This window comes from Macaca nemestrina, chromosome 15 (genome assembly GCF_043159975.1).
Source record: "Macaca nemestrina isolate mMacNem1 chromosome 15, mMacNem.hap1, whole genome shotgun sequence".
In the NCBI taxonomy this organism is placed as follows: Eukaryota; Metazoa; Chordata; class Mammalia; order Primates; family Cercopithecidae; genus Macaca; species Macaca nemestrina.
In genome coordinates, this window is record NC_092139.1 from 20868294 (window position 1) to 20883803 (window position 15510).

At 49.8% G+C, this 15510-nt stretch overlaps 1 protein-coding gene across 7 annotated transcripts in view; it reads right to left on the minus strand.

Moving 5' to 3' along the window:
- LOC105496389 (TOX high mobility group box family member 2) overlaps nt 1-15510 on the minus strand; it is a 203196-nt gene that overhangs the window by 119976 nt on the left and 67710 nt on the right. The window contains exon 1 of one of the 7 annotated variants that reach the window (XM_011766774.3): nt 7612-7636. The exons of 4 other annotated variants lie outside the window; for them this stretch is intronic. Coding sequence is in view for 1 of the 3 variants with exons in the window: in XM_011766769.3 (XP_011765071.2) it covers nt 7337-7507 (171 nt within the window). In the remaining 2 variants the exon portion in view is untranslated. Of the gene's footprint in view, nt 1-7336; nt 7526-7611; nt 7637-15510 lie in introns of those variants that run through there. 2 more of the 7 variants (XM_011766769.3, XM_011766773.2) reach the window with 2 other exon arrangements.

Consider the following 15510-nt stretch of genomic DNA (forward strand, 5'->3'; position numbering starts at 1 on the left):
CTAAGGCTCCCCTCTGTCTTCAAAACAAAGATTCACCTCTATCTCTTGGTTCCAAGGTCCTGCTCGACCTGGTCCCTGCTGATTTCACCATCCTTCACCCTCCCACCGTCTCCCATGGGGCCTCTACTCTTCCGCCAACTGAGCCACTTCTGGGGCATGCCAGGGCCCTTTGCCTAGAGATAAGTTCTTTATATTGACCTTGCCACCAGCCTGCCCTGCGTTCCTACAGATGTGGACGAACACCAACCCGGATCAGCCCAAGTAATGAGAGGCTCAAAGAGTGGCTGAGGGTGTGCGTGTGCATGTTGGAGCATGGGGGTTGGGAGTGGAAGGACTATGTTAAGAGACACCTCTGCCTGTGCATGAACGTGATGACAGATGGGTGCAATGGGCGCCACAAGAGACAGGAGGAAAGGGTCGGTCCTGTCTGAGCAGACAGAGGAGGCTTCTATGCAGTGGGTTTCAAATGATTTTCTGACTGAAGGTGATATATTAGTTTCCTAGGGCTGCTGTCACACATCACCATAAACGGGTGGCTTAAAACACAAAAATTATTCTCTTACAGTTCTGGAAAGTCAGAAGTCTAAAATCAACCTCACTGGGCTAAAACCAAGGTGTCATCAGGGCTGGTTGCTCTGGAGGTTCTAGGAGAAAATCTATTTCCTTGCCTTTTCCTGCATCTAGTGGCTGCTTGTATTGCTTAACTTGTGGTCCCTTCCTCCATCTTCATAGCACGTCACCCCAGTCTCTCCTTCCATCCTCACATTACTTTCTCCTGACTCTGTACCCCCTCCTCACTTACAAGGACCATTGTGATTCTACAGGGCCCACCCGGACAACCCAAGATACTCTCCCCATCCCAAGATCCTTAATCACATCTGCAGAGCCCCTTTTGCCATTTAAAGCAACATACACAGGTTTCAAAGATTAGGACCTGGCTATACTTAAGGGTCATTATTCAACCACCCACAGTGAGTCCTGTGAGTAGTGTCTCAATTCGCCTATATGTCTGGAGAAGGCAGAGTGGGAAGCACCTGCTGTGGTAGACTTTACTACTGCTCTCCAATATCTGGCTCTCCTCTCCTTCCTGGCACATAGGACACTACACCTCGGGCTCCCCTTGCCATTTATTGGAACCATGTGTCTAGTTTAGGCCAATGGGTTATGAGCAGAAACAACGTGGGTCTCCTTCTGGGTGGAAGTATAGAAAAGCAAACTTGAGATCTGCAGGCTCTCTCTAGAGGACCAGCAAGGTTCCAGATGGTCAAGACTTGGCCAACCTACAGCCCTGAGTGATCTGTGGAGCAGAGCCCAACCCTTCCTTCTCTGCTGACTGTCATGGAACATGTAATAAGAGCAAAAATAAGCCTTCCTTATAAGCAACTGAGATTCAGGGGGTTGTTACAGCATCAAAACCCTAACATGCTCAGTTAAGTTTAGGCCAGGTGCAGTGGCTCACACCTGTAATACCAGAGGTTTGGGGGGCCAGGGCGAGAAGATAGCTGAGATTAGGAGTTTGACACCAGCCTGGGCAACATAGCAAGGCCCCATCTCTTAAAATATATATATATATATGTATATATATTTTTTTAATTAGCCAGGCATGGTGGTATGCACCTGTAGTCCTCATCAGGAAGCTAAGATGGGAGGATTGCTTGAGCCCAGGAGTTTGATGCTACAGTGAGCTATTATGTCACTGCACTAGAGCCTGGGTGACAGAGCAAGACCCTTTCTCTAAAAAACACATAAGTTGAACAGCAATTATCATGTGCTGATCATCTACCATGAGTCAGGCACTTTACCTACATTGCATGTAACCCTCATAATCACCACCCAAGCAAGGTTGGAATTCGCTACTTTTGTTTTGTTCTGAGACAGAGTTTTGCTCTTGTTGCCCAGGCTGGATTGCAATGGCATGACCTCAACTCACTGCAACCTCCACCTCCTGGGTTCGAGCAATTCTCCTGCCTCAGTCTCCCGAGTAGCTGGGATTACAGGTGTGCGCTAGCACACCCGGGTTTTTTTTTTTTTTTTTTTTGTATTTTTAGTAGATTCGGGGTTTCACCATATTGGCCAGGCTGGTCTTGAACTCCCATCCTCAAGTGATCTGCCCACCTTGGCCTCCCAAAGTGCTGGGATTACAAGCATGAGCCACTGCGCCCGGCCTATCTACTCTGTTTTAAAGGTAGAAAACTCAAATAGAGAGAGGTGGAGGTGAAGGCTCTCTACCTAGGAAGTGGTGGAGTTGGGATTCAAACCCACAACAATGTGGCTCCAAAGCAAACTCTTAACTACCGCAAGGGTCGCTCCTGAAGGGGACCATAGGCTTCCGGACGCTTCTCTGGCCCCAGACAGCTATCGCCCTGAAGGTCAGCAGGGGCTTCTGGCCAGTGCAGGTGAATCCTGGGGCCAGAATCCTCAATGACTATGTGAGCCCATCCCTGGGGCCTGGAGCCCAGAAACAAACCCCCCTCACCCCAAAATCTGGCCTGAACCTCTTCTGATTGCTGGGCTGGTTCTTATTCATGCACTCATGCATCCATGCACTGAAAGAATATTTGCTGTGCATCTAATGGTGCCAGGCACTATTCTGGGCTCCTGAGAGACAGCAATGAACAAAGACCCCTGGAGTTTATGCTCTTGCACTGGAGACAGAAAACAATACATAGTCAATAAGTGACTTTCATGGTCTACAGAAAGAAGAAAGAGTTGAGCAGGTCAGGGGTATTGGGAACGTCGAGATGGAGGGTATGCAAGTTTAAACAGAGCAGTCAAGGTGGGCCTTACTGAGGAAGTGATAGTGGAGCCATGACTGGAAGGAGGTGAGGGAGTGAGCCTAGCAGATGTGTTGGGGACAGCATTCCAGGGCCCAGCAACCTGTGTACAAGCCCTAAGATGGGAGCCACTGGCAGGTGTAACCTTGGTCAGCAAAGAGACCAGCAAAGACGGGCAGAGCAAGCAGGGGGAGGGGGAGGGGAGGCCAGAGAGGCAACTGGGGATGGAGTGTGCCCTACAGATGGCACTGAGATTACCCCTCCCCAGAGAGAGGAAGCCAGCACTTTTTCCACCGGCCTTATCTGATGCTGTGGTTGGGGAGCCAGCGAGGGCAGGCGTGAGGGCTGCATAGCTCGGCACATCCGAGGAACCTCAGCGGGGCCTCAGAGCAGCTGACATCCGCCTGGCCTGCGGCTTCTTCCTGTGGCTTCTGCAACTCAGGTTGCCCTGATGGCTGCTATTTTTGCTCCTGTTTGGGGTTCTGTGGTGGGCTCCTTGTGCGCATTGTTGAGTCTGCTCCGCTCAGAGCAAATGTGAGGGGTTAAACATTCCAAGTGTCTTTGGAAACATTACTATCCAGCAAGTGGGAAAGAGGGGGATGTTCGTTATACATGTCATCTCGTCAATCCTCGTGACCCTCCAAGCTCAGAGAGGCTAGGTGACTTGTCCAAGGTCACACAGCCAAATCAAACCACCGTTTGAGGATCCTACTCCAGTCCGTCTAGGTCTGAAGGCCCTTAATTTGCAGGGAGGTCTTTGCATTTACTGCCTAAATTAATACTCCTGTGCTGTCTGGCTTTGCAGCATGTGTGAGAATAAAGGTACATCGTCGTGGGTGATGTCCTCCCAGAGCATCACAGCACTGATGGGGTGGACAATGACTGAAGTGGGCACAGGGAAGGGGACCCTGGCTCAGATAGTTGCGGGTAGACAGCAGGGGAAATCAGAGAAGGCTTCGGGAAAGCCATGGACGTCGTGACCACACCTGCAAGAATAAACAGGAGTCCGAGGGGTAAGACACACATTCTGGACAAAGGGGTCTGAAAGCAAAATGAAGAGGCACAATAGCTTGGTCAGTGAGGAAGGGGATTTAGGAGGGAGCAGGACAGTGATTCTGCAGGAGGCAGACGCTAGCTTGTGGACTGCAAAAAGTGAGGTCAGACAGGTGCCCAGCTCCCCCAGGTGGGTATATTAAAGATATCAGAACGCATCCAGCTGATTATAAAAGACACCCAACCACAGGCTTTAAGCAGGGAGGGATGTGCGCATCAGGCGGTTCTCAGAGATCCCACTGGCTGCTGTGAGCAGAACAGACTAAGGGGGAAGGGTGGAGGCAGGGAGGCCTGGGAGGAGGCTCCTGCAGTCACCCAAGTGACAGGTAATAGTGAAGCAGGGAGACAACATTGCACCCTGAAGGTATAGCCAGCAGCACGTGCAGGCGGATTAGATGCAGGGCGTAAGGCAGACAGAGGGGTCAAAGATGATCCCACATTTGTGGCCTAAGCCGAGGAGTGGACGGTCATATATACAAAGTGGGCACAAAGTAGAAGGGGAATTTTGAAGTGGGGGGGGGTGTGAATCAGGAGAAGGGCCATTGAGAGTAACCGTCTCCTTCCAGATGAGCCCCCTGGGGTGAGGACATGCAAATCAAAGCTGCCTTTCTACACCAATCCCCCCATGACTAGGGGGCAGCTGCTCCCATGGCCTCCATTCTCTTCACAGCAAGGAAGACCCAGGGAGGTTAAGTGAGCTGCCTCGAGCCTCACAACTAGAAGTCAAGAGAGCAAAGGCTGAAAATCCAGGTCCACCCAATTCCTACTCCAGGCTCAGCTCAACACCCAACAGCAGGAGGTTCCCAAGGCCCTCCCTGGAAAATGGCTTCCCAGGCCCAGGAGAAGCTGGAGGATTCACTCCCCATCTCCCCATCTATGATATTTCCGGCCTCACTTTGCAACTGTCCAGATGTGTGAACATCTGCCAGGCCCCCTGGCTAGACAGAGATGGCAGCTCCTGGGCAGCCCTGGGCCTCCCAGTGGGTGGCACAGAGGCTGCCCCAGTAGGCCCCCAGCTGCCTCCACAGGAAACCTCGCCTCCACGCCCCTGCTCCCAATTTCATTAATTACCGGTTTGTTCATGCACAATGCAGCAGGGGAGAGTCATCAGGGATGCCGCCGGCTGAGGAAAGGAAATTAATTTCAAACATGAAGCTCATCCTGCTCTGGAGGCTCCCACACACCCGATTTCCAACACAATGGAAGACCAGGGGTTGAGGCCATCAGCCTGGATTCTTCTTCTGAGGGAATCAGAGGGCCAAAGGGGATGAAGAACTGGCCCAAGATCACACAGCAATTACTAATGGCAGGAAAAGCCCTGCAACTCAGGCCTCCCACTTCTGCACACCTTCATTCTTCCCATAAATATTCAGCAGGTGCCCACCGTGTTTGGGCCCCTGCGTGCCAGCAGACACCCTGGTTTCAGGCAAAGGCTCTCCAGGGCCTCTTCCCTCCCCAGGAGAACACGTTATTTACTGAGCACCAACAATGTGCTTTATATATTTTATCCCACTTAGTCCTCCTAACAATCTGTCATTTTATAGGCAAGGAAACTGACTCAGAGAGGTTGCTGTGCTGAGGTCACACAGCAAGCAAGGAACAGAGCCATGACTTCAAACAAGGTCTTAAACCTGGGTCAGCTTCTGTTCTCCAGGCAGGGAGCATGTGTGGGGGTGCAATTCTCAGCCACTCTCTCCCTTCCAAGACTCCCTTCCTTCCAGTACCTTCCTTCCCAGCCAGGGGCTCTCAGCAAACAGGTCGTCAGGTAGCAATCTGAACGCTGGCTTACTGGCTGGCTGTTTTCCCAGGGCGCCGCCAACACAGTGCTGATGAGTGGTATTCAGTAAGTTGTTCAGGAATTGTTAACACTAAAAGGATCGGTTGGTTCTGTTTCAAAATGGCCAGTCTCTGCCATAAACTCCTCTCCCAGTCAAGAACCCACGGAAGTGACCAGAAACACAAAGAATTCCTATCAGCCAGGGCTGTGAAACAGACGTGGCCCTCCCTTCAAGCTCCCCAGATTCCAGAGCCTCTGACTCTAAGCACAAGAAGCGATTTCCCTGGATCATACACACAGATGCACACAAACACATGCCCCTGTGAGTCACACCCTCCTCCTGAGCTGAGCCGACATCCTAGGTTATTAGCTCATTCATTCATGCCTCATTAATGAGGTCCTTCCACCTACCAGGCAGTGTTATGCAGTGTGTGAACACGTGCATGTGTGCATACATATACACATGAACACACGTAAATGCTTATACATACACACCATCATGACAACACAAGTAGGCATCAGTGTCCCCATTTTATGGATGAAGAGACTGAGACTTGGAAAGCTCAAGGAACTTGCCCTATGTCACAGATTGTATTCGTGGCCGAGCTGAGATTTGTAAGCAGTGCCTAACCCAGACCCCAGTTAGCTACGTTCTGGGGCCAGCTGGCTCCTCAGCCTTCCCTTGCAGACCTGGGCCCGCTGCCTCCTGCAGGCTTTCAAACCCACAGTGGAGAAGGTGGAAACCATCCCAGGAGGCACAGAAGCTGGTGTTTCCTGGTCTCTCCCGGTTCACCCAGGATGTTCCAAATGACGGAAAGCGGACCTGAGCGGGAGGCTTCTGTTGCTGGGACGCACATGCTTGAAGCCGGATTTCACCAATGGCTGTGATAAATGAGAGCTCCAGAAGAGGTCGGGCCTCCTGGTCTGCTGGGTGCAGCGCCATCAACAGCAACAAGCCCCGCCCCAACCCAGCCAACTCCCATCACCAAGATAGCCTCCCGGCACAGCTGGGATGGCCATTCAAGTTAGGTTTCTGCATTTGAAATCTCTGCCACCTATTAAGGGCATGTGTGTCCCCTTAAGTCTGACTAGGTCCTTTTTCATTTGTTGCTGTCCTTCTACAAAAGTATGGTGCGTGGAGATCCCAACTGGTTATTTTTCAATGTCCTTCCTTAACAAAAGGAAAAGGTGGCATTCACCAAATTTGGGGAGGAATTTTTATTGATTCCCCAAACTCCAAAATCCAGTGGAAGAGGCAGCTCGGGCATTCCTGGTGACGTCCTCAGCTGCTTCTCACCCCTCTTGCCTTCTTGGAAGGCCCCTGTCACTCTTTAGCCCAGGTGTTTTCTGGGCTTCTCGCAAGCCATGGGCCATCCCCATCACTGCTCCCATTGTTTCCAGTCTGAATCAGCCAGACCCCCAACCCACACCTGGCCAGGCCCACTGTAGGGTGTGCTGAATGAATGAATGAATGCTCCCGAGCAGCCTGGGCACCAAGGCCACAGCCTGACCCTGCTCTCCAGAGGCCAGCCCCAACCGCCTCCAGAATTCCTCTCCAAGGAGGAGCTGCCAACTGCAGGCCTCCTGGCCCCTCTAAAGCATCTTCATTCCAAAATGTGACAAGCACCAGTCCAGGTCCCTGCCTGCCCCCATCCAGACATCACCTGTCTTCAGCCCAGAGGGACGGCCTGACCGCCTCCACTTCACGGGGCGGCGGGCACCCGCTGCTTACCTTCTGCGGAACACACCTGCAATGCACCAGCGTCTTGCAAGTAGAAGGAGCCCGAGTCTCATTCCACAGAAGCCCAGGCAGCGAGAGAACGCGCCCGCGACAGCCTCTGTGCGAGTCTGCTGCATAATCAGCAGAGAAAGAGGAAAAAATGCCAGAAATAGCAAGCTTCATAAGCCCTCCTGACAACTCTTGGTCCTCTATTGGCTGGAGGCCCAGCACCCCCACCCCCCCCATCCCGTTCGTATAAGGTGAAATGGAAAAACCTGTTATTTAACCTCTTTTATCAAAATCCATCTCCTATTCCAATTTGGGCCTGTGTGTTCGGAGCTCCTGGTGGCGGTCTCCACGCCAGGTCTCGGGGAGCAGAAGGGGAGGCAGCCCCTAAATACAGCGCAGCTCCACGTCACTTGTGGCTTAAGAGCCTTCCCCACTCACACACACTGCCTTGGGAGGGGTGTTGCACTGGAAGAGCCTTCGGAAGGCAAACTGGCAGCACCTGTCAACGTGTGAAACTTGCATGCCCTTTCATTCAGCAATTAGACTTCTGAGCATCCATCCTGCAGAAATACCTGTAGTCAGTGCATGGATGCATGCCCAAGGATGTTGCTTGTTACAGAGAGAATTAGAGACAGCTAAATGTTGAAAGCCAGGGTCTGGTTGAATAAATTGAAATACATCCGATGGAACAAGGAAGGCGTGTAGGTACTGACTTGGAACTGGATGAGAGAAAAAGTCAAGGACATGGTTCCATTTTTATAAAAACAATAATGGTATATATGTATGTGTTTGAACATGGACTATAAAAGATACCAGGCTGTTAATAGCGGTTACACTAGGGAGGAGGAGATATTTTCAGTTGCTGCTTTTTCTTTCTTGCTTCATTTTTTTTTCTTTACCACAAGCATGTATTACATTTGTAATTTAAAACAAAAAAAGAAGAACCGCCCCCCGTCCCCCCACCAAGCCGTTCCCTTCCACTCTTCTGAAGCCATCAGGCCAAAGGCCAAGGTCACCCACCACAAGCCTTGATCGGGCTTGGAATAAAGCTGGCCCAAGGCACTAAGGATTAACCAGCAGTCTCTCATCAGCTTTCACACAAATGCTGTTAAACTAGGGCTCCATGAAGAAGGCAGACTTTGAAATAAGACAGAGCTGGGTTTGAATCCTAGCTCTGCCTGCTGGAATGGCTAACTTCCCTGAGCCTCAGTTTCTTCACCTGTAAAATGGGGCTAATAGTACCTATTAAGTGTCATGTACTGTGCCGAGTGATATTAAACTAATTTTAATTTTTTGGACATTTCAGAAGCAGCAAAGGCTGCTGAGGAGGCATCACAGAGCTGAGAGGATCCAGACTAAGCAGGAAGAGCTCTGGGGAATCATCCTATTCCTGAACACTTGTAACAATACTAAAGTAAGTGACAGAGAGAACGGCCTAGGAACAGCAAATTTCATGTGACAAAGGGGGCTAGTGCCCAGCGTGTCTGCAGGAGGAGGGAGGGGCTGGAAGGGGGATTACAAAAGGCTCCAGAAAGGAAAACATCTTGCTTCCCTGCCTCTGTACCTTTTTCATGCTGTTCCCTCTTCCTGGAATGCTCTTCCCCTGACTTTCACACAACGGACTGCTTCTCAGCCTTCCAGCTCTGCTCAAAGATCTCCTTACTCCCCACAGAGAGTTCCTCTAATCTCACCTGCACCGGAATCACTCTGTCCATAGCACACTCCTCCAGCCAATGGTTTCTGCTTATGTGTTTGACGGCTTTTGTTTCTGTGTTTATTGTTCTTCGCTAGGCTCGGAGCTTCTTGATGGTCAAGATCGTCTCTCTTGCTCATCTCTGGGTCCTGGCTCCCAGCATGGGGCCTGACACATAGTGGGTGCTCACCAAATAGAAAGTGCACACAACTCATAGATCCAAGGCACATGGCCCTTGTCTCAAGGCAAAAGAGAGGTGCATTTTGCACTGTGATACAAAGATGGATGAAAATTTCAGACATACCAAAGATTTAGAAACACATACACACACAAAGCTGTAAGCGTGCAAAAACAAACTCCATGAATAGTTATTATAAGCTTAGGATGAGAAAGAACTTTCTAGGCTCAAATTTGTGTGGACAAGGATATTTATTGCATCGTTATTTATAAGAAGATGAAAATGACAATAAAGTCCATTGATACAGGATTGCATAAATAAATCACAGCTGTCCACAGAATGGAATACTATGCAGCCATGAAAATGATGGGCATTTGTTGATGTTGAAAGAAGCCATGTTGCTTGTTAAATGTTAAACTTGTTCATCAGAAACGAGATAAGTGAAAGGTATAATTGATTGTCACAAAGAAAACACAAAGGTAAAAATCCTTCAAGTACCATTTATGTATTCATTCACTTATTTATTCACTCAGAAAACTTTCTATTTGTTACCTTTGCCTCCTCCCTACTTCACATAGGTCATAATTCCAGAAGCTGGAGCAATGTGTGAACAGAACACTGCCCCTGTCCTCACAGGAAGCCCGGCTCACACACAGAGGTGAGTAACTATGATATAATTGAGACAGTGCTCACAGCTAAGGGTCTCAGGGTGGTCGCCTGGGCGAGGGCTTCATGAAAAAGGTGAGGTTTGGAGAAGGGGCAGAGTTTGAGTACATAGAGAAGGAACAAGGCATTTTAAAAGGCAGAAGCTGGGTGATACCAGACAAGCACAGAAAGCCCCTGCATTCTTCATCAAACGCTTACTGAACCCCACCATCTGTTTATAGGAGTTTATAGGAGTTTATAGGAGCTAAGCCGAGGCCCAGATTCTGGACTGGATTCTGCCACAAGTACTGGGAGGAGGCATTTGGAGCTGTGATCGTATCATCCACAGGTGTGCAGGTGAGAAGGCATCCTCCCAATCCTGACTTATACATCCCGAGAGCACCAGCCCCACAGAGAAGGCAGGGCTGGGGCAGGTGCACCTGCCTGGCAGGTTGGATAACGGAGGCTTAGCAAGGCAAATCCCAGGGTGTGAGACCGGATTCCAGGTGCAGTGCTCTTGGCTTTGCAATAAATCTTCAGCTGGAGGTATTTAATGCGGGTTGGAGGAGGGGGTCCCATCTCTATGGCCCCTTTGCTCAGCTCCTTCTGGGGTGGAGACAAGAAGGGCCTCTGCACCATGAAGAAACTCAGCATTTTTGTAGTTCTTTTTTAATTTTTCAGATTCTGAGGCAACGTGATGGTTATGGTTCAAAACAAAGAGAGATGACTCAGCTTCCTGTGGAGGAGCTGCAGCCTTTTGGAAATGATCTTTCAGTTTTAATGCTTCTCTCTTCTTATCCACGGAGGCAGCTTGTCCAGGCTGCTCATTTTCTTCTTTTCTTTTTTTATTTATTTATTTATTTATGTATTTATTTAATTAATTTATTTATTGAGACAGGGTCTCCCTCTATTGCCCAGGCTGCAGTGCAGTGGTGTGATCATAACTCATTACAGCCTTGAATTCCTGGGCTCAAGAGATCCTCCTGCTTCAGCCTCCTGAGTAGCTGGGACTACAGGCATGTGCCACGACACCCTGCTAATTTTTGTATTTTTTCTTTTTTTGTAAAAATAGGGTCTCACTATGTTGCCCAGGCTGGTCTCTAACTCCTGTCCTAAAGCAATCCTCCCGTCTTGGCCTCCTAAAGTGCTGGGATGACAGGCATGAGTCATGTTACTTGTTTCCTTGTTGTTCAGCTCTTCCCAGGGTGAGGGGCAGGGACAATGACCGAGCTCTGTGGCCAGAATGCCTGGGTTTGAATTCTGGCTGTACCTTTAGATCTTGGCCAAACTTAGATCCTCTCTGAGCCTTTGTTTACTAATGTTAAGATGGGAATAACAGTTCCCTCCTGGTGGGGTTTTTGTGCAAAGCAGCTGTCATCGATGGAAAGTGCCTGGTCTGGTCCATAACCATCACTGTTAATAGCCAACAGCCGCCATGCTGAGGTTCTACTGTGCTTTGATGATGTCATTTAATCCTCACACCTGCACAAAACAAGTTCCCATTTTACAGATGAGGAAGCTGAGCCTCACAGCAATGAGTTGACTTCCATCTTCTTATTCATGAGGGTCAGTGCACACAGCCCAGGCAAACTCACAATTGAATCATTATAAGCTTTGTCCTTTGATTTTCACTACAGCAGCAACCAAGCCCATCTCAGCCCCTTGCTGTCTTCTCCATTCACAAAATGGAGACAAACATTCTGAGATTGCTTAGATGTCCCAGCCAAGGTTTACCAAAAACAACTCTGTGAAGGACTCAGGAACCTTCCACCATATCACATCATTCCTTCCTCTGGGGCAAGGAGGAACCCACAGGGAGCTGAGCTCTTCCTGCGTGACATCCCAAGGAGAGGCCAGAAGCGAGTCAGGAAACCCCTTCAAGTCAATAGAAAACACCAAAGCTGAGAGAGGGTGTGAGCTTACGCAAATAAAAAGAACAGGGCTTTAGGCCAGGTACAGTGGCTCGTGCCTGTAATCCCAACACTTTGGGAGACCGAGATGGGTGGATCACATGATGTCAGGAGTTCGAGACCAACCTGGCTAACACGGTGAAACCCCGTCTCTACTAAAAATACAAAAATTAGCCAGGTGTAGTGGCACGTGCCTGTAATCCCAGCTACTCAGGAGGCTGAGGCAGGAGCATCGCTTGATCCTGGGAGGCAGACGTTGCAGTGAGCCAAGATGGCACCATTGCACTCCAGCCTAGGAAACAAGAGCGAAATTCCATCTCAAAAAAAAAAAAGAAAAAGAACAGGGCTTTAAAATCACCTATTATCCAAATGGCGACCCTGCACCATGATATCAACACTGGGACTCTCAAACCTTTGTCCTAGAACCAACTTTTTTTCTTAAATGCAGTGCAGGTGAACATAAGGTAACCTACAATGGCCCAAACCCAAGCTTCCACGCCCCCTTCCCTCACATCACCCTGAAGCATACGCTGACAGAGCAACCTTAATAGTAACTGACTAATTTTAAACCCTGTGATTACCAGGGTTGATTTCCACGGAACCTTCCTTTCCCAGCACCGAGAACCTCTCATGAGCGGTAATTGCCAAGTTCAATTTTAGCTCTGTCACACCCAACCATCAGTGCTAACTAAGGCGGCTGCTTCATCACCAGGTAAGCTGGTAATGAAGTCGGCTTCACAGCTGCATTTCACAATATTGTGATGCCCCCGTCAGCACCTGCTAAGTGCTGAGAAGCTGCAAGCTTCCATTAAACAAATCTCACCCAAGGGAAGTGACTAAAGCCGCTTTGCGCTTCTAAGGTGCCCTGTCTACATCCTCAGGCCCACTGGGATTTTGTGTTTGCTTAATCCCATGTGCCTCCTCTCTGCAAAGCACTGACCACCAACGCGCCACACCACACCCCTAGGGAGCCCTGATCGCTGCCTCATCCTCTGCAGTCACCTCTCATTCCCGCTCCATCCCTGCGACTCTGGCTCAGCCTCTCACCCTTCTGGGCTGGATCCCCATAGCAGCCTCTTTTTAGCTCACCCTCCCCCATTTATTTTCCAGGCCAATCAGTAGAGTTTTCTTAGGGAAAAAAAAAAAAAGTTGCCAGGTGCAATTGCTCACACCTGTAATCCCAGCAATTTGAGAGGCCGAGATGGGAGGATTGCTTAAGGTCAGGAATTCAAGACCAGCCTAGGCAACATATCGAGACCCATCTCTGAAAAACAGACCAAAAAAAAAAAAAAAAAAAACCTATCTGGGCATGGTGGCGCATGACTGTAATCCCAGCCTCTCAGGAGCCTCATGCAGTAGGATCACTTGAGCCCAGGAGTTCAAGGCTGCAGTGAACTATAATCACACCACTACACTTCAGTCTGGGTGACAGAGCAGGACACCATCTCTTCACAAAAAAAGTGACGTCCCACCATTTAAAATCCTTCAACGGCCCCCACTGCCCTCAAGGTAGAAAGTCTTTACATTGTGCTTTACATTGTGTTTCCTTTCCTTCCTTCCTTCCTTCCTTCCTTCCTTCCTTCCTTCCTTCCTTCCTTCCCTTCTTCCCTTCTTCCCTCCCTCCCTCCCTCCCTCCCTCCCTCCCTCCCTCCCTCCTTCCTTCCTTCCTTCCTTCCTTCCTTCCTTCCTTCCTTCCTTCCTTCCTTCCTTCCTTTTTTTGAGACAGAGTCTCGCTCTGTCGCCCAGGCTGGAGTGCAGTGGCGCCATCTCAGCTCACTGCAAGCTCCGCCTCCCAGGTTCGCACCATTCTCCTGCCTCAGTTTTCTTTTAAGGTTCTTGATTGAGCTCTGCACCAAGCTCCTAGACGCAAGGCCCCATCCCTCAGTCACACTGTCCCAGGGACTTGTCTGCAGTACCGCAAGCCCCATACACCCCTGCACGGCACCATCCAGGTGAACAAGTCCCATGACTTCATTTTCCCTAAGGAAAAATGTCTCATACAGCGCATGACTCCCTGCCCTTAACTACAGAAGGAAACCTCTGCAGCATATCTGAGCATATCCCTGTGGTCACTCAGTAGCAGCACCGACTGAATCACATAAGCACCCCATAAGACACTGTTGGGGTGTTTAGTAAGCATCTACTCTGTGCCAGGCACTGGTACTTTCTGTCACCTCTTTAATCCTTAGACAATCTAGCAAAACGAAATGAGTTGTTTTTCTTTTCAGGTGTGCCAACAGGCTCAGAGACATTAAGGAAGCTCTTGAAGTCACACAGCTTCTAAGCTGCAAGGTCGGTTTAAACTCATGTCTGACTATACGAACGGTCCACAAAATGAACTCTCGCTCATCTTCCAGCCCCACCACATGTATTCATTTGTGGGACTTACACACAATGCCACATTCCAGCCGCATTTTGTTAAAATGCCTCACTAGTCTTGGCATCCGTCCTATTCTTAATCAGTTTCCATCCTCTACACATATACACCCTCCCCCGGCTGGGTTCCGGCAGCAGAACTGTACTTTCTGTGCAGTAGAGAGTGCTTGGGCCGACTTTGTGCTAACTTCAGCTTTTGCCCAGAAATTGGCAGAAGCTAGACCAAGGTTTTATCCTTTCTACTTACTCAACTCCTCCAGTTCCAATATGATGAAATCTCTGTGCAAACCTTACCACAAATTAAGTAGATGCAATTATTATCCCCATTTTACAGAGGAGGAAGGTGAGGCACAGAGAGGTTAAGTAACTTATTAGCTGTGCACAGCAAGTAACTGTCACAGAGAGAATTGGAACTAAGGTCCTAGGACCTAACAGGCATGCCCACCACCACTATGCTACGCTGTCCCTGAGGCACTCACTAATCTCCTCATTTTACAGATAAGGACACTGGGGCTCCAAGAGACAAGGGGGTTACCCAAGCTGGGGCTTTGGCATCCTGTCTGGATGGCTGTAGACGCAGGTAAAGCCAGCAACTCCAGGAAGCTCCACCCTCAACTCCCAGCTAAGGCAAGACCATGCTTCTAGAAGCGAGGGCACCTGTCCCACTCCTGCCAGAGCTGCACAAGGAGGCCATAAGGCAGAACACTAGGGCTGGAAAACTCCCTGGCCTTCACAGCCGCCTCAGACGCCCCTCCACCATGCCTGGACCCACTGTGCTGGGGGCAGGCATCACAGACCAGTCACCCCCTCAATGCAGGGAGCAACCAATGCTCTTTGCCTGCCACGTGGTGGCTGGGCCTCCACTTCAGCTAAAGCCAGTGTGGAAATAAGTCCTGGGGCATGAAGATGCAGGTTCGGATCCCAGCTCTGTCAAATACTAGCTGTGAACCCTGGGTAAAGAGCTGAGGCTCTCTGTAAAGTGGGGTGTTAATGCCACCACCTCGTTGGCTGTCTGAAGACTGAAGGAGCTCACAGGCTCAGCGCCCTCCCTCTCAGAGTAGATTTGCTGCCATTTCAGTGCTCACCTCCAGCAGCATCCTCATAACTCCTAGTGCACCCATCAGGACATGGGGCGGGAGCCAGGACTGCTTCAACTTATCTCATTTGAGACATGCTTTCCGGGACAAGCATTTCATTATTAAGTAATAGTAAAATCTGAGGTTGAACGGAAACCCAAAGTCAGGCCTGAACTTCTCAGTCCTACCTCAGGCAGAAGGGGAGAACTAAGGGGTCCCGGTGGGTCATCCCACAGCAGGTGGAGTTGTGAGTGGGGCCCGCATCTGTGCTGGGCCCTTCTCCTGGCCATCACTGGGAC